General features: G+C 36.7%; 2 protein-coding genes across 2 annotated transcripts; one reads left to right on the top strand and one right to left on the bottom strand.

Annotated features, from left to right (window-relative positions):
• Nucleotides 1-4: 4 nt before the first annotated feature.
• On the top strand, nt 5-3,647 carry LOC125227965 (rRNA N6-adenosine-methyltransferase METTL5). Its single transcript, XM_048132382.1, has 4 exons — nt 5-139; nt 490-701; nt 1,146-1,286; nt 2,250-3,647. Exons 1-4 carry the CDS (start codon nt 5-7, stop codon nt 2,398-2,400), a joined length of 639 nt encoding a protein of 212 aa, XP_047988339.1. The 3' UTR covers nt 2,401-3,647.
• An 8,563-nt stretch (nt 3,648-12,210) lies between these two features.
• On the bottom strand, nt 12,211-22,960 carry LOC125228064. Its single transcript, XM_048132510.1, has 11 exons — nt 22,018-22,960; nt 21,650-21,718; nt 21,029-21,142; nt 20,204-20,296; nt 19,524-19,637; nt 17,348-17,440; nt 16,799-16,861; nt 14,274-15,077; nt 13,253-13,552; nt 12,725-12,859; nt 12,211-12,224 (listed from the first exon to the last, which is right to left on the bottom strand). Exons 1-11 carry the CDS (start codon nt 22,049-22,051, stop codon nt 12,211-12,213), a joined length of 1,833 nt encoding a protein of 610 aa, XP_047988467.1. The 5' UTR covers nt 22,052-22,960.
• Between the last annotated feature and the right edge of the window lie 164 nt (nt 22,961-23,124).

The raw sequence follows: 23,124 nt of genomic DNA on the forward strand, positions 1-23,124 counted from the left end.
AGTAATGGGGGCTGTTATGAAGTTGAAGACTCTGCAGGGTCACTTGCAGGAGTTGAGTGGGTTTGAGAAGCCGAAAGTACAACTGGAGCAGTATGAGACTCCACCGCACATCGCTGCAGTTGCTCTTTACACAATGCAGGTGTGTATGTGTATAAAAAACTCAGTTTGTACCACAGTTAGTTTTCAGTTCTTGCAGAATGTTTACATGACACATAGTTATTAAACATATATTATCTCCCAATTTATAAGGCACAATAGTCTTTTTCTTATATTGTTTGTTTTAATTTATATTCCTTTTTGTCTTATATTGTTTGTTTTATTTAGGTACAGAAATCATCACTTATTTATGCCGGTGACTGTACTAGTAACTCTTCAATTACTTAGATTTTTAAAATTAAGAGAAAATCATATTTAATAAAGCTACCCAATGTAAAAATACCCTTTTTAAACAAAGTTAAAGGCTCTAGATTGTTCTCATTGTCTTTTCAGACACAATATGAAGCGCTAGAAAGCAAGCTAGTACTGGACGCGGGCTGCGGGCCGGGCGCGCTGACCTTCGGCGCGGCGTTACTCGGAGCCTTCGTGACAGCCGTAGACATCGACGCAGACGCCTTGAGCGTACTACAGGAGAATAAGGATGATTCGGAGATCAATGAGATTGATGTGGTGCAGTGTGATTTCCTCGGACCAAGTGTTTGTAGGTCAGTTATACTGTTTTTGTTTAAGTTTGTTACTTATTACCGGCTCTACACTTTGTGTTTGCCATAAACACTAAACATAAACATTTGGCAAATATGCCTCTTTTTTATTAGTTAAAAAAACCGATATCAATGCATTGGCACGCATAACAAACACCAAACAGAACAGGCAGACCACAGGCAAACAACTCTCGACACATTTGATTTGTTGTGTGTGTTTGCTGTTGTTTGCCAATTGTTTATCTAGATGTACCATAACCAGAGATCGGATTTTTGTGCGTCATCTCATACTAAAAGTCATTAAAATGACGTAAGTCACTAAGAATGTCGAAAATCCGTCCGATCTCTGACCATAACACTTTATCTAACTTTCTCTTTGTGTGTTTGTTTGTTTGCATTTTTTCTTTCTGTAAATAATAATTATTAATTTAATAACGTTAATTTCAGATGGGAGAATTATTTCGACACTGTAGTGATGAACCCACCGTTCGGCACGAAGAACAACGCCGGCGTCGACATGCGGTTCCTGCGCACCGGGCTCGATCTCAGCTGCGACAGTGTCTACTCGTTGCACAAGTCTTCTACAAGGTGAGATAGAAATACTGTACACTGAGCAAAAACTATGTAAGTAGTAAGTACATACCAAAAAAAGTGCACAAAAGGAATCTGGGTTTTTGTTTTTATTCAGGGCTCTTGTCCAATATGGAGACTAAATGGCGGTCAAACAGAGAAATTCAAGGATTTTTTTACTTATTTGTTTATTCGAAAGCTGTTGGAAATAAAAAGAATGTCCCTATAGCTACTGTACAGCGCCGCACTCGGCATAATTATGAACTAGACTTAATGCTCAGCTATTGATTTAAAGCCTGACAAGTTTTTATTTGATCCTGAAGAAGTGTCGCTACACCTTTCATATGGCAATAATGTGCGGACGTCATCTATAACGGAGACAGCGTGTACTGGTTTCCCGTTAATATTTGTAGAACTAACTTGTGCTTCTATCGAAGTCGTTGATGTTTATTTTCTTTTTGGGACCTTGTTCTGTACTGGTGGCAGTAATGGCACGGTCTCCTTATTTCTATAAATATTTTTCAAGGCAGAGCTAAAATAAGAACAAGAAATATATGAAGCTAAATCGTAACCAACTAACCAATACAGGAGAACCGCACTATAAACTGTCAGTACGGGACATGTCAACAACCGATTTCGGGTACATTGTTATCGAAATGCTGTGAAATCCCCCATCCTTTTTTGTTGTTAGTAATTTATCACGTTCAGTATAATTATTGTCACAATTTAAAATATTATGGGCATATTTGCGATGAAACCGTTAGAAAGTTTAAATTATTTACTTCTTGTTTACATCACTGACATTCGATGACTTACGACGACGGGTCAAATAGGAGTCCTTGCCAGTAAAAGAAATTAGTTCAGCTGAAAATCCTGTACACGATGCGTCAAATAAAAACTTGTCAGGCTATAGTACATTTTCAGAACTACTCGTAAACCTATCATATACGGTATTTTTAACCATTTATTAATTTTAAACAGGGCACACGTTCAAAAGAAGATCAAAGAGTGGGGCGTAAAAGGCTCCGTGATAGCGGAGTTGCGCTACGACCTGCCGGCGACATACAAGTTCCACAAGCAACAGTCCCGCGACATCGCCGTGGACCTGTGGCGGGTACATCATCCTTGCTAGCACTAACACTGCGTTACCACATTATCAGGACCGATATCGTAAAAGGCTCCATGATAGCGGAGTTGCGCTACGACCTGCCGGCGACATGCAAGTTCCACAAGCAACAGTCCCGCGACATCGCCGTGGACCTGTGGCGGGTACATCATCCTTGCTAGCACTATCACTGCGTTACCACATTATCAGGACCGATATCGTAGAAGGCTCCGTGACAGTGGAGCTGCGTTACGACCTGCCGGCGACATGCAAGTTCCACAAGCAAAAGTCGCGCGACATCGCCGTGGACCTGCGGCGGGTACACCATCCTTGCTAGCACTAACACTGCGTTTTCACATTATCCGGTCCGATATCGTAGAAGGCTCCGTGACAGTGGAACTGCGTTACGACCTGCCGGCGACATGCAAGTACCACAAGCAACAGTCGCGCGACATCGCCGTGGACCTGTGGCGGGTACACCATTGCTAGCACTAACGCCGGGGCTACACTAACGGGAAATGCCGTTGAAAACGGCGATAATGGACGATTTTCTAATGGCTACATTGGAATTATCGCGGTAAACAACGGCATTTCCCATTAGTGTGGCCCCAACATAAGAATATACTCTATACTTTTAGGTACTTAAAAAATGTAAACAATTTGTAGATTTGCGGGTACATTTGTCGGTTAACCAACCAAATACAAAACCAAGTGGAACTGTCACTGAGCTATCTTTAACCTTTCTATTTGGTCGTGTAATGTTTTCATTTACGATCAAGGGGCTTAAGGAGCTTTTTGAGAGTAGAGTTTGTTTATAATTTTTAAAATACCTACAGACTATAAGTGCGTTTTCACAAATATCGGATCGGATAATGTGAATACGCTCTAAACCGCCCGTTACCGAATGTAGCGTTTCCTAAATTTTTTGTTTAGGAATTTACATAGACCTGGCCCCGTAGCCGAATGGCATTTCTCCAACGCCAAACGAAAATGAAACTGGCCCTTAGTTTAGGTTTCGAGGTTACACATCGATTTATTAAAACTGGCATTATAATGTGGTGCGTCTTTTAAAAAGGCCTTATTTTGTTTTTGTAAGGAAATAAACCCTTTTCAAAAGTCGCCCATTAAAGATGGTCAGGGGAAGGGAAGTCCAAATATTTATAGTATTTTTTTTCACCACACCAGCTTAAAAAGGCTCCTCTTAGTAAGTAATTATCTTTGGGTTGGCGTGGTGAAGTTTTTATACTTACGTCTCACAAAACTATTTTTATTTATTACTACCCATATAACCATAATCGGTCGCCGTTCCTACGCAAATCCTCCTATTTTGTGTACACACAGGTCTTCGGGTCTCAATGTTTAGTCGCAGTACGGTCGACGTTTAGTCGCGGCGACCCAAATGGGGACGATTGGTAACAGGCACAAATGGTCACAGAAGTGACAGAAGTGTGCACTACGCGTGCACACATTGTTACCGTTTGGCGACTACTTTCCGAAAATCATTCGTTCATTTCATTCTTTTCAAATGGCGACTGTCAGAGACGTCAAAGTAAAAAAGAAATAAAACCATTTGACATTAAAATGTAATGGCGTAAGAATTTGTTAAAGATAAATATTGTTTGCATTTGTAATATAATGTGGGCTAATTACCATGGCCAATTAAATTGCTCGAGTGATTTCATAAAATAAGTCTAAATTTATCAACGCGCCATCAATTTACCTCAGTTTAACCAGTAATAATATTATTGACTACTCGGTGTTTGCGTGTTATGTATATTGATTGGTGAAGTTTTAGTGCTCCGGTGCATACACTATACTGAAATATTAAAAATAATGCCTAGAAAACCAATAGAGTTGTTAAAATATGGATTAAGACGGTAATATTCCATGTAAAAAACAGTCGCCAAACGGTCACCAAACGGTCGTCAAACGGTCGCAAAATGGTCGCAGCGTACACGCGTGACCGAAAGCTGTTTTCAAAATGGCGTAATTCTTGTATTATTTTTTTCCAGGTATCCTCAAACTTTATAAACAATTAAATATGCCGTCGTACTGAGTTGCCCTCACTAAAGAAGATTTAAAAAAAAATGTAACGTGCGTACCGAGCTGCTGGGTTGTTAAGGATCGGGGATCATATTATTATGGTCTTCTATAGAGCAACTAGTATTTTGCGGCATTTCACAATTGACACTTGTTGAAGTAGTCGTCAATAATATTACTATCAACATTAATTTCAGCGATCTGTACTTCTTTTGTCAAGATTTTTGTATAGATAAGTGTCTACAAATTTGTAATGTTAAAGAGACATAAATAAAACGTAGTAGAGTAAATAAAATGTTTTTTTTTTGTAACCCAAACAAAATACTTGTAGATACGAGTGCGGAAAAGAGGAAAATCGATACGAGTAGCGATAAATTAATACACGAACGAAGGGAGTGTTTTAAATCGACACGAGTTGTGAATGTCCTTTTCGCACGTGTATCGTATGACGATTTTCAGTACCTAAATCCAAGCTAAGAGTTTCGACCAGACAAGAAATTAATCATTGCTTGATTTGCTCGCACTACTGCGTGTAAAAAGCAGCATCTGTACTGAAAAAAACTATCATTGCGCAACAGAAATTCTATTAATATCACAGTAAATACTCTATTTCATTTGATTCCTACTTTTATTGTGTAAAGCAACACTGCACTTCATTTTTATCAATAAGAATTAAAAATTATATATTTAATACATTAAGTAACTATAAAGTGCTTATCTATTTGTATTATCATTCTGCACTTTTCTTAACTTTCCCACATTTCTATAAAATGTCGAAGAGTGCTTAAATGGTCGTCGTCGTTTATTATTATTTAATTCGCTCATATTTAAATGATTCAAAGCAACCAGTCCACAACTTCACAAGAAAGTTTGAGAAACCTTCGTATTTCAGATTGTCATTTGCGGTTACAGTGGTTTAGGAGCAGTTCGGTAATCAGACCTACACATGTGTGTACAAATTCTGTCAATGTCACTGTCAGAAACCGTTCTGACAGTGACAATGACAGCCACAAATTCGTCCACATGTTGTTACCGTTATGTGTGCAAACGTCGACTAATAAAGTGTCGTTAAAAGTCATTCTGACAGTGACATTGACAGCCACAAATTTGTACACATTTTGTTACCGTAACGAGTGCACACGACGACTACACTTTGTTATTGTAACAATACGGTCGCATTGTTTGCACGACGTTACCACGCGTTATGTCACATTTGACAGTTAGTTACTGATTTGAAGATTTTGCGACTGAAATGGTTGTATGGGTATTGTAACAGAATGTAGATAACTGACTATACTTAGTTCTAAAGTGTTAAACGTGGCACACATCATTTGAAGAGTGTCTTTCCCAAAGGGCTTTCTCTATGTCAAAAGGAGTTCTTTCTATAAATAAGCCATTTCGAAAATTCACTCCTAGTTTTAAAGTTGTCTGAATTATAATATAACTTATTGTAAAACATACAGCTCAATTGACGGGCAGTAGCAACGTACCTCTTATAATTACATGAAATGGCAAACGAGCAAAAACTCCACATTGCCTCGTTTATTCGTAGATGCATACCTCTGTTATACGGCGCCTGGCGCCTCCTCGCATAACAATAATATTTATTTATTAAAACGTTAAGCTTAAGATACATGCAATACTGTGCAAGCAATGTAATTCTAATTGTATTCTCTACCTTTCAACCATAGGGCTAAACCTTAGCTACAACAATAAGTTCTGACTGAGTGGGGAAATAATTATTAGATCTGAATAATAATTTTCTCATAAAATTAACTTCTGGACGCGACTGGCAGTGTAATTAGGCGAGGCAGGGACGGTAGGTATACAAAATGTTTTATTTATAGTAAATATTTTTAGATACAATTCATATTTTTATTTTAAATCTTAGTACCAAGGAAGTGTATTTGAATGTGATCGTTGACTGTACTTTAAAAAAAAGGTTATCAATATTACATACTGCTTCAATTGTTTTTGACACAAGATAAATATTGAAAAAGATATTAAAATTGATTCCGAATCGAAAAAGATGTTTTTAATGAAATATATAAAGCAAAGGGCCTAGACGTACTTTTACAAGAATGAAATAACATGATTTTTTATTTGTAAGCGTAAATTTTACTGCCTGTAGCTAAAATGATCCACAGTTTGTTTACATCTTTAAAAAATGTAATATTAAACATAACTAAGATGATGAAAACTTGTTTCATTATTTCGTATCTTATAATAATTTTTAAGAAAAAAAAACCGCCGCCTTTGTGGTTCTGGTGAAAGCTACATGCGAATGTTGGATTATGTAGAAATGTGTAGGTATTTTTTAAAACTGCTTTTATTATTTGATGGCAACACAAATGGATATACGTATACCGTTAAGAAATCGAAGCTTGACAAAATTATACTTGAAAACTCAATATGCTTAACAAACAATTAAATCAATGTCACTGTTCTGAACTTTTAAATGCATGCTGTTCTTATAAAAATATCAAAGTCACTAAGTGTGCCGTTCAGATTTGAGGAGTTGGGTTCTGACCATCATCGGCAGTTCCACTGCACCAAATGTCACTATTCTGGACGTAAGTGCATGCTGTTCTTATAAAAATACCAAAGTCACTATAAGCGTGCCGTTCAGATTTGAGGAGTTCGGTTCTGACCATCATCAGCAGTTCCACTGCACCAAATGTCACTGTTCTGGACATAAGTGCATGCTGTTCTAAAAAAAATACCAAAGTTACTATAAGCGTGCCGTTCGATTTGAGGAGTTCCGTTCTCACCATCATCAGCAGTTCCACTGCACCAAATGTCACTTTTCCGTACGTAAATGTTTGCTGTTCCTTTAAAAACACAAAAATCACCATATGTATGCCTTTCAGATTTGAGGAGTTCCCTCGATTTCTCCAGGATCCCATCATCAGAACTGGGTTCTGAGAAAAATGGATCCAATATGTATGCATATATATTCAATTTTTTTTTCAAAATCGGTCTAGTAACGACGGAGATATTGAGGAACAAACATTAAAAAAAAATACAGACGAATTGAGAACCACCTTCACCTTCCTTTGAGAGATTTGAGGCGGCGGTTAAAAACTCAATATTCTTAACAAACATAACTAAATAAATGTCACTGTTCTGAACTAAAATGCATGCTATTCTTATAAAAATACCAAAGTCACTATAAGTGTGCCGTTCAAATTAAAGGAGTTCCGTTCTGATCTTCATCAGCAGTTCCACTGCACCAAATGTCACAGTTCTAGACGTAAGTGCATGCTGTTCTTATAAAAATGCCAAAATCACTATAAGTGTGCCGTTCAGATTTGAGGAGTTCGGTTCTGACCATCATCAACAGTTCCACTGCACCAAATGTCACTGTTCTAGACGTAAGTGCATGCTGTTCTTATAAAAATACCAAAGTCACTATAAGCGTGCCGTTCAGATTTGAGGAGTTCCGTTCTGACCATCATCAGCAGTTCCACTGCACCAAATGTCACTGTTCTGGACGTAAGGGCATGCTGTTCTTATAAAAATACCAAAGTCACTATAAGCGTGCCGTTCAGATTTGAGGAGTTCCGTTCTGACCATCATCAGCAGTTCCATTGCACCAAATGTCACTGTTCCGTACGTAAATGCATGCTGTTCCTTAAAAAACACAAAATCACCATATGTGTGCCTTTCAGATTTGAGGAGTTCCCTCGATTTCTCAAGGATTCCATCATCAGAACTAGGTTCTGAGAAAAATGGGTCCAATCTGTATGCATTTACATTCAATCAAAATATCGTGAAACAAACATTAAAAAATAATAATAAAAACATAGACGAATTGAGAACCACCATGAGAGATTTGAGGCGGCGGTTAAGAAGTTTAAGAACTCGATAATACATATTTGATTTGACGATTATAATATTAGACCCCATTGAGACCTAATATCACAGGAAGAGCTTATCTCATCATGATGAAATAAGCTGAGAGCCTGGGGGTTGGTTGATGGAAACACTGTAGTCAGTTCTGGTGTATGGGTGTAATGTCTTCAACCTATCTCCAACACTCCTCCAGTCCAGATACATTGTGCTTGTAGTTTATATACAGTTAACCTACATGCTGAGAGGCAATCCCTTATCGTTTGGAGAGGTGGTTTATCTGTATTCAATCACTACTACGTTGTCTACGTGATCAACGTGTAGGAATGTCTACTAGCCTATCACACCTCCCCTGAAAAGGTAAGGGGTTCCCTCCCCCCGAAAGAACTTAAGGAAATAAATACAATTAAGTCCTATGCTTATACACTAAACACTTTTCCACTTTACAATCTAATAATTAACAGGGAGACTAGAGATAAGGAGGAAAGTCTGTCGAAGTAGAACAGTCGCAAAAATGACCGGCTGAGGCCTTGTAATTGCAGTTACAAATCTCTCCGCTTGGAGCGCATGTCTCGCTCAATGATCAGCGATGTGAGATGACATTAGACGTTCTTTTCTCTAGGCTGATTTCGTCAGACTGAGCAAGTCAAGACGTAGTCCCGTGGTAGTGCGCTGGCGTCGTACGCAGATGTTCTCGGGTTCGATTCTGACAGCGATCTTTTTGCTTTTTGTTTTTTTTTATACATTAATTTTCTTTTTGTGTATTTTATTTGTGTTTATTTATTGTTTTATTCATACAAATGTTAACTTAAGCCCTTTTACATTGTTTGCCCCATCTTAGGATTCTTCGGTAATGTTGTAAGTCTTGCGAATGAAATTTCGAAAAGTTGTAACAAAACAAAATCTTTTTGGACATTATAAAAATAAAATAATTCAAGAAAAATATTAGTAGAAAAAAATAAAAAAGGTCTCATCAGGATTTGAACCCGGGACCTCTTGCTCCGTAGGCGGGGTCACTACCGAGAAGGCAAAGAGATTGTCAAACCCTTATGCACCTGCGATTGCAGCGCCACCTATCTTTTTTTTTATATGTGCACTTCTGATACTTAAAGCTTTCGCTCCTTATATTTCTAATCTCCATAATTTATGTAATTTACTTATAGAGTATTAATTATAATATATTCATATTCAAATATCATTATCAATGATATGAAACATTTGTCATCCATCATAAAATATTAAAAAACTCATCTCGTATTATATCTTTCCAATAATTTAATACCTCGGGCTGGTTAAGCACCAAAGGCAAAGTATTTAATCGTCATGTCCGGTTAATTTCATCTGATGAGCGAATCATCGAACGAATATTATTATTTAAGTAATTAACTCACTTCCATACGTACGTCATAACTTAACATTGACATTACGCAGTCCGTCTGACCTAGAAAATATGCATCCATTTTTATTGCTTACTCGAACTACACTACATCTAACTACATCAGTCCTCGACCTTGCTGACTCACACATTGATGGTAGTTTGAGCATGCACAAATGAATACATAATAATAATTTACCTATAGAACGATAATATCGTTTAACTTAATATATCTATCAACAGTAACAATAAAATTAAATTAACAACCGAAAATAAAACAGACAATTAAACTAGCTACAAACCAATTTAAAAAAAATTTAATTATAAAATACAACAGACAAAATCATAAAAATCCTAACTATCCCAACTAATATAAGTAACTAGACACAAAAAATATACAATACGTTAAAAGACTTCACCTATTTGGCCGCTCGCGCTCGACGTGCTGTACTCGCCGAGTCGCCTGCATGGTGCCTGGCTGGTGCCGACTCCAATCCATCGCCAAATCCCGTAGTCATCTTCAGTACGCTCCAGCCATAACCAATCTCGCCGTGATAAAAGCACTGGTTGGTACACGGAGAATAACTTGGTAGTCCATTTTCACCAAAAACTACCCGTCGTTGGTGCTCGACACATCCAGCTATCCGCATCATCCTCTGCGTCCTCGTCGTCCATGCTTCCAAGTGCTCAAAGCAACTCTCTACGTCACGGTCGGTGTCACAAAGCCACGGTCGCCATGAAATAAGCTGAGAGCCTCGGGGTTGGTCGCCACAGATTAATAATTAGTTACTACGTAACAGATGCGACAGTCACTTTTGCCCTGTTTTTACTTAGTCCGCTGTGGCGCCACTATAGCGCTGCTAGCAGTAGCATAATCTGTGGCAATAGCTGTCAAGTTTGACATAATAGTGCTGTCCCAGTTCGATAATCGATATCGATATTAACTAGTGATGTAATGATTTTATCGATAACTGTCGTAAGGATTTACAAATAAAGTACCAAGCTAAGTTGGTAGCGATTTCGATAGCACAGACTTAGCAAATGTGACACTTGCTCATTTTGTACTACCAAAATCGTTCCCAACTTAGCAATTTATACAATTTTGAAATAAAACGAAGTTTTTCCTGATATATTTATTTCCATATTATTTACAATACATAACAGAAAATTATACCTCCAACATAAAATATTGACTGATGTGAATATTCAATACCAATTTTGTAATATATTATTGTTAATAAATAGAACTAATAGTTATTTGTCTTACAGGGGGACAAAGTATTGTTTAACTGCACGTGCCAAAATTGAAACCCAAGGTAGCGAAAGATTCCAATATTGAACCGCTGTGGAATCTTGAGCGTTTGAGGGGGTTCACGGCAGGAAGGTTAAACAAACTAACTTTGCCACCGAGTGAAACACAATTTTTTTCATCACACCCAACACGAACAAAATACAGACTATGAAACACCAAACTAAAACAAATCAATCGATTTATGCAATATTTGTGATTCAAAAACATCATGTACAGGTAATTTTTACCAGCCAGTTCGTTTTCGTTTGATTAATGTTTTTAGTTTGTTGCTTTTAGGTTATTACATTCAAACCTGACCAGAATACTGTAATAAATTGATAATTAGCATTGCCAGATCATTTCCGCCGGCTGTAACTTACAGAGAGACTTTCAACCCTTATATTTTCTCAAGCTACGGCCGGCGAGAATGGTCTAGCAATGATGATTATCAATTTATAACAGCAACTTCTAACACAAACATAAAAATCAGCCTTGAGAATTTAACGAAAACTAGAGTACCTACCTATTGTTTTAACCTTTTGCCCGAAAAATGGTCATTGAACCGAACTAGCACATATAAAATGTCGATACTTAGTACTCTACAGTATTATCCTCAACTTTCATATTGGACAAAATTAGGAAGGTCTTGCGGTTCTTGCTTTATAACAAAACTAGCCTACAAAAAAATCACACCACAAAGACAATAAGGTCACAAAAAAGAAGTCATTTATATATTGCTTTTTGTCGGAGTCTATGTGATCTGAATTTTTTGTAGGCTAATTTTTGTGGTTCCTCCATTTTCATTGCGTATTTTTCTTCTATGTCGCCCTTTAAAATTTTATTTATAATATTACACCAATTATGGGTATGTAATCTGACAATGATGTTCAGAAATGTGTTTTTTACAACATTTGTATGATCTACACATCCCAGCCATGAAATCCTCAATTTACTTAACATGTAAAGCAGGTCAGTGCCGACATTATGTTTAAAACAATTAATGTTTAAATAATTATGTATGGTATTACTTGTTTCTGTATATAATTTTAAAAATTGTTCAGTAGGATATTGAAGATTGTTATTTTTAAGTCTTTTGTATTCTCTGAATTGTATATAGGCGTGGTGGTCCTCTTTAGAGCTGCTTATGTAAGTTGATAAGCAGCGCTGGCAGTTAATTGTTTTTGAGATTTTTCTACATAGATACCCTGCTGTATACGCTGAACATTCAACTTTCATTTTTTGTAAAGTTGATCCATGTTTTTGGTAATCTAGTTTAGATTCACTTGGACAGACCTGTGAAGTGGATGGGCGGGAAATTATGTTTGGACATTGATTTTCTTTGTTGTCTTCATGGTCTTCTAGGTCTTCTACATCAAAAAGAAAATCTTTCTGTAATAAAACCTCACCATTATCCACTTCACAGTTTGCAAATTTAGAGTGAGGGCTCAATATATTAGAGAGAAGTAACGACTTAAAAGTATGCACAAAACTACAGGCATTTGGTTTAACATTTCTGTAGTTGAGAGCCCTCACTCTCCCAAAAAAGTTTTCCAGTGGGTCTTGGTTTATATTTCGCGGGTAAAAATATTCCACACCAAATTCGTCAAACAAAATCTTCGATATCCTACTGAAACTGTTAAGTGTTACTACCCATCCTTCTAGTGACGGTACTCGAACCAATCGAGGATTTCCTTGCCTTAAAGCCAATTTACTGGTCACGTCCTCGTATTGAATTTTATTTAATTTTTCTATGGCTTCCAACCAAAATTTATGGTGAGCTGAATTTTTTTCACTGCTTTCCTCAGTTTCCTTTAGTTGCGCCTCCAGGGGAGCCGTTGACGCTGTCAAACAACGTGTCAAAAAATTCAATGAGCTCTGCTGTCGCTTCCATGGTACAGTATCACTTGAGTCAGGATTATGAAGCTTGTCTGAAAGCAGAAATAAATCGTCAGCAAATTTTATTGCATCATAGAGGCCTTTAATATAATTAAACTATAAAAGTTTCAATCGTATGAGAATAAAAACTCGCAAAAGTAATGTCATAGCAAATTATTTATTTATTTTACACTAGATGGAATCAAAAAACAAGACTCATATCACATACATGTGTATGACTTTTATAAAAAAGTACAGACTTTTAAGCGGCAGAACGGCCAGAAGACGGCACACAAACCCCGCAGACGCAAGTCAAGTGGACCACAGACGAACCACTGAAACAGCCTTTGTGCATGTAGCCTTCACCAGCACACTCCGCACACGGAGGCGGTGGCGGTATAACGTAGCGCGACACATTCAAATAGTTAAATTAAAATATTACTTACTAAGGGCAGCTGTGTAGTTCAGCATGGCCGCTGTTCGTGAACTAAAAACTTGCGCCGCCACGCTGACTTTCATTTTTTTTATTTTATCGGGATCTACGTGGTGCGCCGTTAATTTTGGTAATGCCCTCGTGTGACCCAGCCGGCTATCAATGTCATATATGTATTGAATGTCCTTCCATGATGCTCTCTTTCCTTCCCAAATAATATTTTTGTTAAGGAAATTGTTCCTTAATCCTTTAAGTAAATGGGGCGGGTCGTAAAATACACTTAAATGATGACCAGCAATGTGTACTATGCCATCTGAAATAATAAAGTAATATTAATACAGTAGGTATTTTGTAACTCTAATTAACAATACTGTAGGTTTATACAAAGCGTAATTTTTTTTTTTTCCCTTAACAATTTTTTAAAATATCATTAGTGGACGTTTCTGCTTCTTGAAAATTGATTTAAAGTTAAGTTGATACTCGTATAATAAATAAAATAAATTATACGACATTCTTACACAAATTGACTGTCCTATGGTAAGCTCAAGATTTCAATTTCAATATCATTTATTTCAGATGTAAGTTTACAATGTAATACAACCAAAACACTTACATGGTACATATATTAATAAACAGACATATTATGTGTTGTAGGTACTCAGACAACTCAGGAACAAATATCTATGCTCATCACACAAATAAATGCCCATACCGGGATTCGAACCCAGGAACGCGGCTTAACAGATAAGGGTCCCCCACATCTAGCGTCTCGCGAGCGTCGCGTCGGGCCAACTGTATGGGCAGACGCCGCGTCGACGCGGCGTCTTTTTCCATACAGTTGGCCCGACGCGACGCTCGCGAGACGCTAGATGTGGGGGGACCCTAAGGGGGCCGGTCGTCAGAATCACCTTATATCACAAGAAGTTAAAAACATGAAGTTAAATAATTGAGCATTCGTCGTCAGGAGCCAAAAAAACCAAAAATATCTACAATCTACATCAGTACTATATAATATATACTTTATTTATATTTACCATCTTCTGTGTTGGCTTCGTCGTTACGGTAACGTATTGTCTCTTCTCGGAATTTTTTGATCGCAGTTCTGAAGGTCGATCCTTGGTCGCAAACTAGTCCTAAAGGTATAAGTCCTGTTTGAGCCACTTCTGCCACGATTTGCTTTAAGATTTCCTGCATCTCGTTTGTAGATGTTGTTCCTTCGCAGAAGTAATATGATATGCACTGCCGCCATGAAGAACATATGCCTCTTATCATAAATACAAGGGCATGATCACAAAACTTCATTTTTCTTTCACCAGCGACATCCACAAATCCATGAATTAGATCATTACTTTCATTGTATGTTAAGTACGGTGTCAGAGCAATTTCGTCAAATACTATTGAGCATAACTTTTGCTGTTGTCCCCAGTTTTTCACGGTATTTCGGATGTGAGAAAATAACTGTCGGTTAATTCCTGGTTTGATTATTACTTTTTCAGATAGTCTGTGTAAAGTCCTCTTAGTGGGCAAAGCAAACATTGTTTCCAAAAGTTTGTACGCCTTTGGGCTTTGCTTCATCAGCAATAGAGCCATACGCTTTTCTTCCATCGTGAACGTTCGGGACATTTTGTTTTTGCGACACAGTTTCAATTGCATTAGCAGAAACGTCTGTGCCTGTTTGTTAAGTAGGTCGAAATTCTTAAACAATTGCTCGTTACCTCCATATGATTTAGCTTGTGAAAGTCTTTCTCCGCCAGTGTCACCCATACATGATTTCGTAATACTTATCATGTCGTTGACGAATTTTCTTCCCTTTGAACTTAATTTCTTCATAACAGAACCTGTAATAAAAAAAAATAGATATGATTATACGGATGATACCGACATTGTATTCCATGACAACTCCTGGGCCACAAATTCACAAATTTAGCAGGGAAGGGCTAAATAAAAAAAAAAACTATATTAACCAAGAGAATTTGTTTAAAATACAGTATGCAATTAATCGACGACCCCCACACTAGGCTAAGCCTGTATCGTGGAAGTCAGCTACATGCGTGGTTTGACCAGATAACAGCAGCTTAAGTAAAAATAAATACTAAGTGCATGCAAACTTACAAATATAAGTACCTATTACAATTAATATAAAATATAACGTTAAACAAGATCACGACAAGATAAAGTCACGATCAAGATAACGACAAACAATGACAAGATCAAATGAAAAACAGAGGGTTCCGTAACTAGTGATTTAGGTAGAGAGAGAGTGTGTGTGTGTGTGAGAATATGTATGGTGTGTGTGTGTGTGTGTGTGTGTGTGTGTGTGTGTGTGTGTGTGTGTGTGTGTGTGTGTGTGTGTGTGTGTGTGTGTGCGAGGGACTTATTGTGAAAAATGTTTATTGTCTAAGACAGCATATTTTCTCAAAATCTTCGTAAGTTAAAGGCAGTAGGAATTTACGTAATAAGGATTTAGCTTTTTAGGAAGAGGGCAGCGTTTAATGTCACATCGTTTCAGCACAGCGTTATAAATATAAGGAAAAATAAATGATTTAAAGCGTCTAGCGAACCTACTACGGACTCGAGGTACAGATGTTCTGAATATAGGTTGGTTTAGCATGCTAGGGTAGGATGAGCAGTTTATTATCCGGCTATGCATGTAAACGGCAACTCGCATGATAAAAAGTCTACGGACACTGAGAACTCCAGCCTCTCTGAAAAGGCTCTCTGTTGAAAATTGTCTCGGTTTGCGCAAGGATACCTTTAACACCGCTCTTTGAGCTCTTTCCAGAGTAATCAGGTTGGTTACGAATTTAAACCGAAACGAATTTAAACATTTCTCTGCTAATTTTGGGCAGGGTCTTGAAGGCCGGGCCTGAATGGCTAATGCTGACCCTGAACATCACCAATACAAACTTCCTCTGATTTCACACAAAACCAATATATAGCTATCCATGCCGTAATCGGCAACTGCGACCTACTAGCTACTTACGTTACGAGCGTGTGCTCGGATATGGCTTGCAAAGCCGAACTTGGTCTTGAAAACTCCGTCACACGTGGGGCTAAAACCAATATACAATATACCTACATGGCAGACATCCTTGAGTTCCATGACTCGAGAACAAATATCTGTGTACATCACACAAATAAATGTCCTTACCAGTCATCATAATATAGTACATTACATCAGAGGCCGGGAAAATGAGGATTTCCGGCCAAGTGGGATAGGGATACGAGGCCGGGAATCCGTTTTCACGCCGAGGCATGTATAGTGCTTTTCTCAAACATACAATGAAATAAAAAAAAATGCTCTAAAGGATAATATATAAAATATTTTATTAAAAAAAAGTTACTTTGCAGGGCTAGGCCTAAAAAATAATATGAAATCCCTTTACAGTCCTCTCGAGTTGTTGCGCCCAAAAAGCGATACTTCCCAGCCCATTTTAAGGAACGTAAAGACAATATTTCATTGCATGTTTGCAGTTTCATGTGCTCTGCCTACCCCTTTATGGGATACAGGCGTGACTGTATGTATGTATGTATGTTTGAGAAAAATAAATATATGTACCTGTATTACGTTTCCGTGTTGATTTCTTCTGTTGCAATGATTGAGCTGATGTTGGTTCAATTTCTGAAACAGAACAAACGACATAAAAATTAAATCCAAGTCGGTAACCATTTATTGCAACAGACATAAACAAAAATAAATAGGTAAAAAAAAACTTTATCGGGTCCCTATTATTTCTCATACATGTATTTAATTAATTGTACACTATACTTGAGAGAGAGTGAGAGAGATGACAATTAAATGGTATTCATTCATGGACTTGTATGGTGCTCTAATAGTTTTGTAAAAAATCTTTAATTCTATCATGTGATTTGATGTGATGACTAGAACAAAATGAAATAATTAGAAGTAAATTTTTTTTGGGTATAGAACATTTTAATTTTATGCGTGTTTTACTGAAAAGCTTATTTGGACATAATTATGTATATTATGTACATATATCGTTGTCTGAATACCCACATCACAGGCCTGTAGCTTACCGTGGGGCTCAGTCAATCTGTGTATGGATGTCGTATACTTAATATTTTTTTTATTTTTTTTGAAACAAACCTGTTAGTTCCGAGACTTCCGAGGAAACATCAAGAACAGTGCCATCAATCACTTTTGGTAATGATGATGAGTCTTTGTCTACTGCTACACCATCTGAAAGCGTAATGGCGAAATGTTAAAAAAACAATCACATATGTATACGTATATTATAATACACGTATAATTTAGTGATGCTTCTTCTAGATCATTTTCTTCCTTGCGTCGTTCCGGCATTTGCCACCTTTGACAACTAATCCCAAGATTTGGGGAAGGCATTACTTTTACAAAAGCGACTGCCATCTGACCTTCCAACCCGAAGGGTTACGTGCCTTACAGGGTTTATTGGGATTAGTCCGGTTTCCTCACGATGTTTTCTTTCATCGAAAAGCGACCTAGCGAGCTACCTATACCAAGACATAATAATATATAGCATTTACACAACATGCTACACAAGCCACTGAAAACCTCAGAGACTCCAACAGATTTTTATTATTTAGAATTAGTCTAGAGAATTTATTCTTAAATCTGTATATTATTTCCAAAGATATTGCTGTTTCTTTTATTTTACTACTTCTAGTTGATTAGTAACTATACGTTAAATGATCACGTATGTGTGACGTGTTAGTGTTTCATCATGGTCCACACAGATTACTAGCAATTCGTAATCCTTATTACAAAGATATAAGCTTTAGGTATCTTATAAATTGTCAGTCATACAAACTGGGCTGGAGCCTGGAACAAAAGTCGATAAGGCGATAGTTTGTTACAAATTATAAGAAAAACAGCCCTTATTGCCTGAATTACGGTAGTGACATTAGCAACTGACATTCACTTTTTAATAATAGGAACTGCAATGTCGTATTTTTGCCATGCTAAATTGAACCTTATCACTGAGTCAGATGAGCTAACTATTGACAATTCAATCTTTAATAAAAATAACAGCCAGTATTAAATAGTACCAAGTAGATACCTATGCAATCCTATATCATATCAATGATACAGTAGTACATACATACATACAGTCACGCCTGTATCCCATAAAGGGGTAGGCAGAGCACATGAAACTACTAAAGCTTCAGTGCCACTCTTGGCAAATAAGGGGTTGAAAGAAAACGAAGCTGTGGCATTGCAGTGACAGGTTGCCAGCCTCTCGCCTATGCCACAATCTAACCCATATCCCACAGTCGCCTTCTACGACACCCACGGGAAGAAAGGGGGTGGTGAAATTCTTAACCCGTCACCACACAGGTTACAGTAGTAACTGTCGCGTTTGTAACTTATAGACCGGGCACACAATAAATAAAAAATAAATACAAAAAACAACCTGCATTTAAAATATAGCCTAATCGATTCAACTCTTGATTCTAAACACTGTTTTCAGGTTTTCAGTGGATGGTGTAGCACGTTGTAGTATAAAAATCTTAATAAAATAAATAAAAATAATTTATTTCGGACCACAAAATCCATACATTAATTTATGTGAAAAAGTGAATGAGTTTAAAAATAGACTAGACAAGCACATCACATCTACATAATGTACATCTACACATGTCATAATGATGACTGGATACAGGCTATATCAGTTTTATTAACTGCCTGCCTGCTTATTAAATAATAATAATATATCTTAAACTGACCAACTATTATAATATGTACTCGTTTTTAGGGTTCCGTAGTCAACTAGGAACCCTTATAGTTTCGCCATGTCTGTCTGTCCGTCCGTCCGTCCGCGGATAACGTCAGTGACGGTTAGCACTAGAAAGCTGAAATTTGGTACCAATATGTATATCAATCACGCCGACAAAGTGCAAAACTAAAAAGTGGAAAAAAATGTTTAGTTAGGGTACCCCCGCTACATGTAAAGTGGGGACTGATTTTTTTTTTCATTCCGACCCCAACGTGTGATATATTGTTGGATAGGTGTTTAAAAATGAATAAGGATTTACTAAAATCGTTTTCTGAGAATATTAATATTTTCGGAAATATAGATTATACTATACTTTTGAACCATATGTTTAAAAAATATGAAAAAAATCACAAAAGTAGAACTTTATAAATACTTTCCAGTAAAATTGTTTTGAACATGATAGGTTTGGTAGTTTTTGAGAAAAATACGGAAAACTACGAAACCCTACACTGAGCGTGGCCCGACACGCTCTGGGCCGGTTTTATTTGATGAAACATTTCCTACAAGTACCTTTACTTTGTGGGACGGAGGCCACAGTGTCAGAATGTGAGGAAGTTGGTGGGAAAACGGCTTCTGCAGTGAGTTTTGGCAATGACGATGGACCTTCATCTACTGCTGTCACATCTGAAAGAGTAAAAGCGGAATGTTAGCCAATAATGATACCTACATAAGTACATAAATAATTCTCAAGATGGATGGAAATTGATGTAGTCGATCTGTTATGCATAAAATAAAATAAAAAGTCATAATGGCAAATTAATATATGAAGACATTCTCAGTGGACCATAAGAATGGCTAGATAGATGGCCAAGCGCGTAACAAAAATTTATAATTTATATGCATGGGGTCAAGTTTTACTTTGTAGACACTTTGTGTCTACAGTAATTGGATTAGGTATTCATGGACTTGTATGGTGCTCTAATGTTTTTGTAAAAAATCTTTAGTTAAAGTCTAATGTGATTTGATATCATGACTAGAACAAAATCAAACAATTAGAAGTATTTTTTTTGGGCAAAGAACATTTAAATTTTATGCGTGTTTTATTGAAAATCATATTCGGACATAAGTATATTATGTATATTGTTGTCTGAGTACCCACATCACAGGCCTGTAGCTTACCGTGTACCGTGGGGCTCAGTCAATCTGTGTAAGGATGTCTTATAATATTTATTTTATTTTTTGAAACAAACCTGTTAGTTCCGAGACTTCCGAGGAAACATCAAGAACAGTGCCATCAATCACTTTTGGTAATGATGATGAGTCTTTGTCTACTGCTACACCATCTGAAAGCGTAATGGCGAAATGTTAAAAAAACAATCACATATGTATACGTATATTATAATATTCCGTCGTCGTTCCGGCATTTGCCACCTTTGACAACTAATCCCAAGATTTGGGGAAGGCATTACTTTTACAAAAGCGACTGCCATCTGACCTGCCTGCCTTACAGGGATTATTGGGATTAGTCCGGTTTCCTCACAGTGTTTTATTTCATCGAAAAGCGACCTAGCGAGCTACCTATACCAAGACATATATAGCATTTATAGTATAGAAATCTTAATAAAATAAATAAAAAATAAAATAATTTATTTCGGACCACAAAATCCATACATTAATTTTTGTTTAAATTAATTTATGTGAAAATGTGAATCAGTTTAAAAATAGACTTATACTTTGTGGTGAAGTTAATAAATACTTTTTTCATTTTTCAGACTAGACAAGCACATCACATCTACATAATGTATGGTCAAAGAATTTGATTCTTTAGCAGTTGACGGTTGACTTGACATTTGACAGCTCTTAGCATAAGTATGTGTCAACCAAATTGACTTGAACCGCAAATTGCTAAACAATCAATTTCTTTAATAGTACATCTAAACATGTCATAATGATCACTGGATACAGACTATATCAGTTTTTTAACTGCCTGCCTGCTTATTAAATAATAATAATATATTTTAAACTAACCAACTATTATCATACTCCTTTTTTGATGAAACATTTCCTGCAAGTACCTTTACTCTGTGGGACGGAGGCCACAGTGTCAGAATGTGAGGAAGTTGGTGGGAAAACGGCTTCTGCAGTGAGTTTTGGCAATGATGATGAACCTTCATCTACTGCTGTAACATCTGAAAGAGTAAAAGCGGAATTTTAGCTAGTAATGATACCTACATAAAGAATTCTTGCATAAAGTAAAATAAAAAACCATAATGGCAAATTAATCTATGAAGACAATTAGTATAGTATTAGTATAGTGGTCAGTTATAGTATGCCTCATTTGTTCTGATCATAAATTAAAAACACTTAAAAATATTTGTGAAAATTATATGATTTTTGCCACTTCCAGGCTGCGACACAGCGCCATCTAGTTTTACACATAAATGGCCCATTACATTTCAGGGGTACACTTTTTTGTATGAGATTGTCAATCTTGGTATTTATCATCCTTGGTATTACTATGAATAATATTAATACATACATACAATCACGCCTGTATCCCATAAAGGGGTAGGCAGAGCACATGAAACTACTAAAGCTTCAGGGCCACTCTTGGCAAATAAGGGGTTAAAAGAAAACGAAACGAAATAATATTAATAATTCCAAATTATGGTAGAAACTTAGTCAAACTACTATACCTTTACTTAGTGGGGCAGAGTTCTCAATTTGAGAATATGAACATGATGGATGTTCATGGAAGTCTTCACCTGAAATTGTTAAATGTAATATTTATTAACGCATTACGGACATAACTTTATTCTTATGTTCTTTCATAAATAAATATCCTAACTTCAAAGCAAATAAAGATTTGCAAAAAGTTTTGTCAACAAATAGCATTCTTTTTAAAATTTGGATTTGAATACAGGATCATCCTCGTCAAACAACTATCCTGTATTTTTATTAGGCTTCAACCTAACTCAATACCAACTTACCTAATCTACTATTGCAATATAATTATTGAGAGTTTGAGACAAACAAGACTAGAAATAAGTACAAAAACACATACCCGGCCTCCCAATGACCATATTTTGTTCCATCATATCCTCGTCATCGTCGTGGTATTTAAAATAATTGTGGTCACTCAGTGCATGTCGGACTAGAACAAAATTACAATTAGATAACTTAATTATATTATATATTATAATCCAAGTACCTAATGAAATCTTCACTTCAAATAATTTATCTCACAAAAAAATCAAAAAATGTGATTTTAGTATGCTAACAGGAAATTCAAATATATATTATAATTATATACTCGTGTATATATATAAAATGGTACCAGAATTAGAATTTACTATAAAAAAAAAGAGGTAGAGTAAATAACGCACGTGGTATTTAACAACTATTCATTCATATATAAATCATAAGGTACTCACCGGTTCCAACTGGTGCCAGGGGTTCGCCGTGTTTTATTTCGTCATCAGTAAATAAGCAAGGATACGAAAACCGAATCCTCTTGCCATCCAATTGGTCAAACTGATGTCTATCGAAATGTTTTTCACACACACGTTTCCTGAGTAATTGGTCTTTTGACAAATTGAGTAAAATAGAATTTGTCGGAACAAGGAAAGACATCCACAAATTCCTTAAGAAATCGTTCTTAGGAAATGCAAAAAGTCGATGAGTCTCATTTGTTGCATTGCAACCACCAACACAACACTTCAGTCTCATGGTGATTTATTATTGCACTAACTAAACCGCAAGGTCCGCAAGCCAATAATAAAGTATTGTATCCAAACAGCAAAGGAGAATTAAGATATTTAGGATCTCAACTCAGCAAAAATGCGAGGAGATACACTAAACACTAGTTTACTCGACTTTGAAATTCGGCACAATAAAGATGTGAAAACTTTTGAAATCCATCATGGCGGGTGCTAAAGAGGGGGCTGGAGTGGCGGGGCGAGGGGAGGGGGCGTCTGAAGCGCCACGGTGGCCGTTTTGGGAGTTTAGCTGTCACAGCCCTGTTTAAACTGTTTTATTAAAATAGTGATATCTTAAATAAAACTTTTAATGAAAATTATGATATCGTCGAATATGACTTTTACTCGTCGCCAAACTTAATATTCTGCGCCAACTTAATCGCGCCAGAATAATAAAATTGATAGTGACCGTA

This window comes from Leguminivora glycinivorella, chromosome 7, assembly GCF_023078275.1.
Source record: "Leguminivora glycinivorella isolate SPB_JAAS2020 chromosome 7, LegGlyc_1.1, whole genome shotgun sequence".
NCBI classification, from domain to species: Eukaryota; Metazoa; Arthropoda; class Insecta; order Lepidoptera; family Tortricidae; genus Leguminivora; species Leguminivora glycinivorella.

What these genes read in the sequence shown, in the direction of transcription:
- LOC125227965 (XM_048132382.1), top strand. Translation starts at nt 5, where the DNA reads ATGGGGGCTGTTATGAAGTTGAAGACTCTGCAGGGTCACTTGCAGGAG. An exon ending in TTGCTCTTTACACAATGCAG is followed by an intron (nt 140 to 489) that starts GTGTGTATGTGT and finishes TTGTCTTTTCAG; the next exon opens with ACACAATATGAAGCGCTAGA. An exon ending in CTCGGACCAAGTGTTTGTAG is followed by an intron (nt 702 to 1,145) that starts GTCAGTTATACT and finishes CGTTAATTTCAG; the next exon opens with ATGGGAGAATTATTTCGACA.
- LOC125228064 (XM_048132510.1), bottom strand. Translation starts at nt 22,051, where the DNA reads ATGATGGAACAAAATATGGTCATTGGGAGGCCGG. An exon ending in GGAAGTCTCGGAACTAACAG is followed by an intron (nt 19,638 to 20,203) that starts GTTTGTTTCAAA and finishes TTACTCTTTCAG; the next exon opens with ATGTGACAGCAGTAGATGAA. An exon ending in CTCCGTCCCACAAAGTAAAG is followed by an intron (nt 17,441 to 19,523) that starts GTACTTGTAGGA and finishes TTACGCTTTCAG; the next exon opens with ATGGTGTAGCAGTAGACAAA.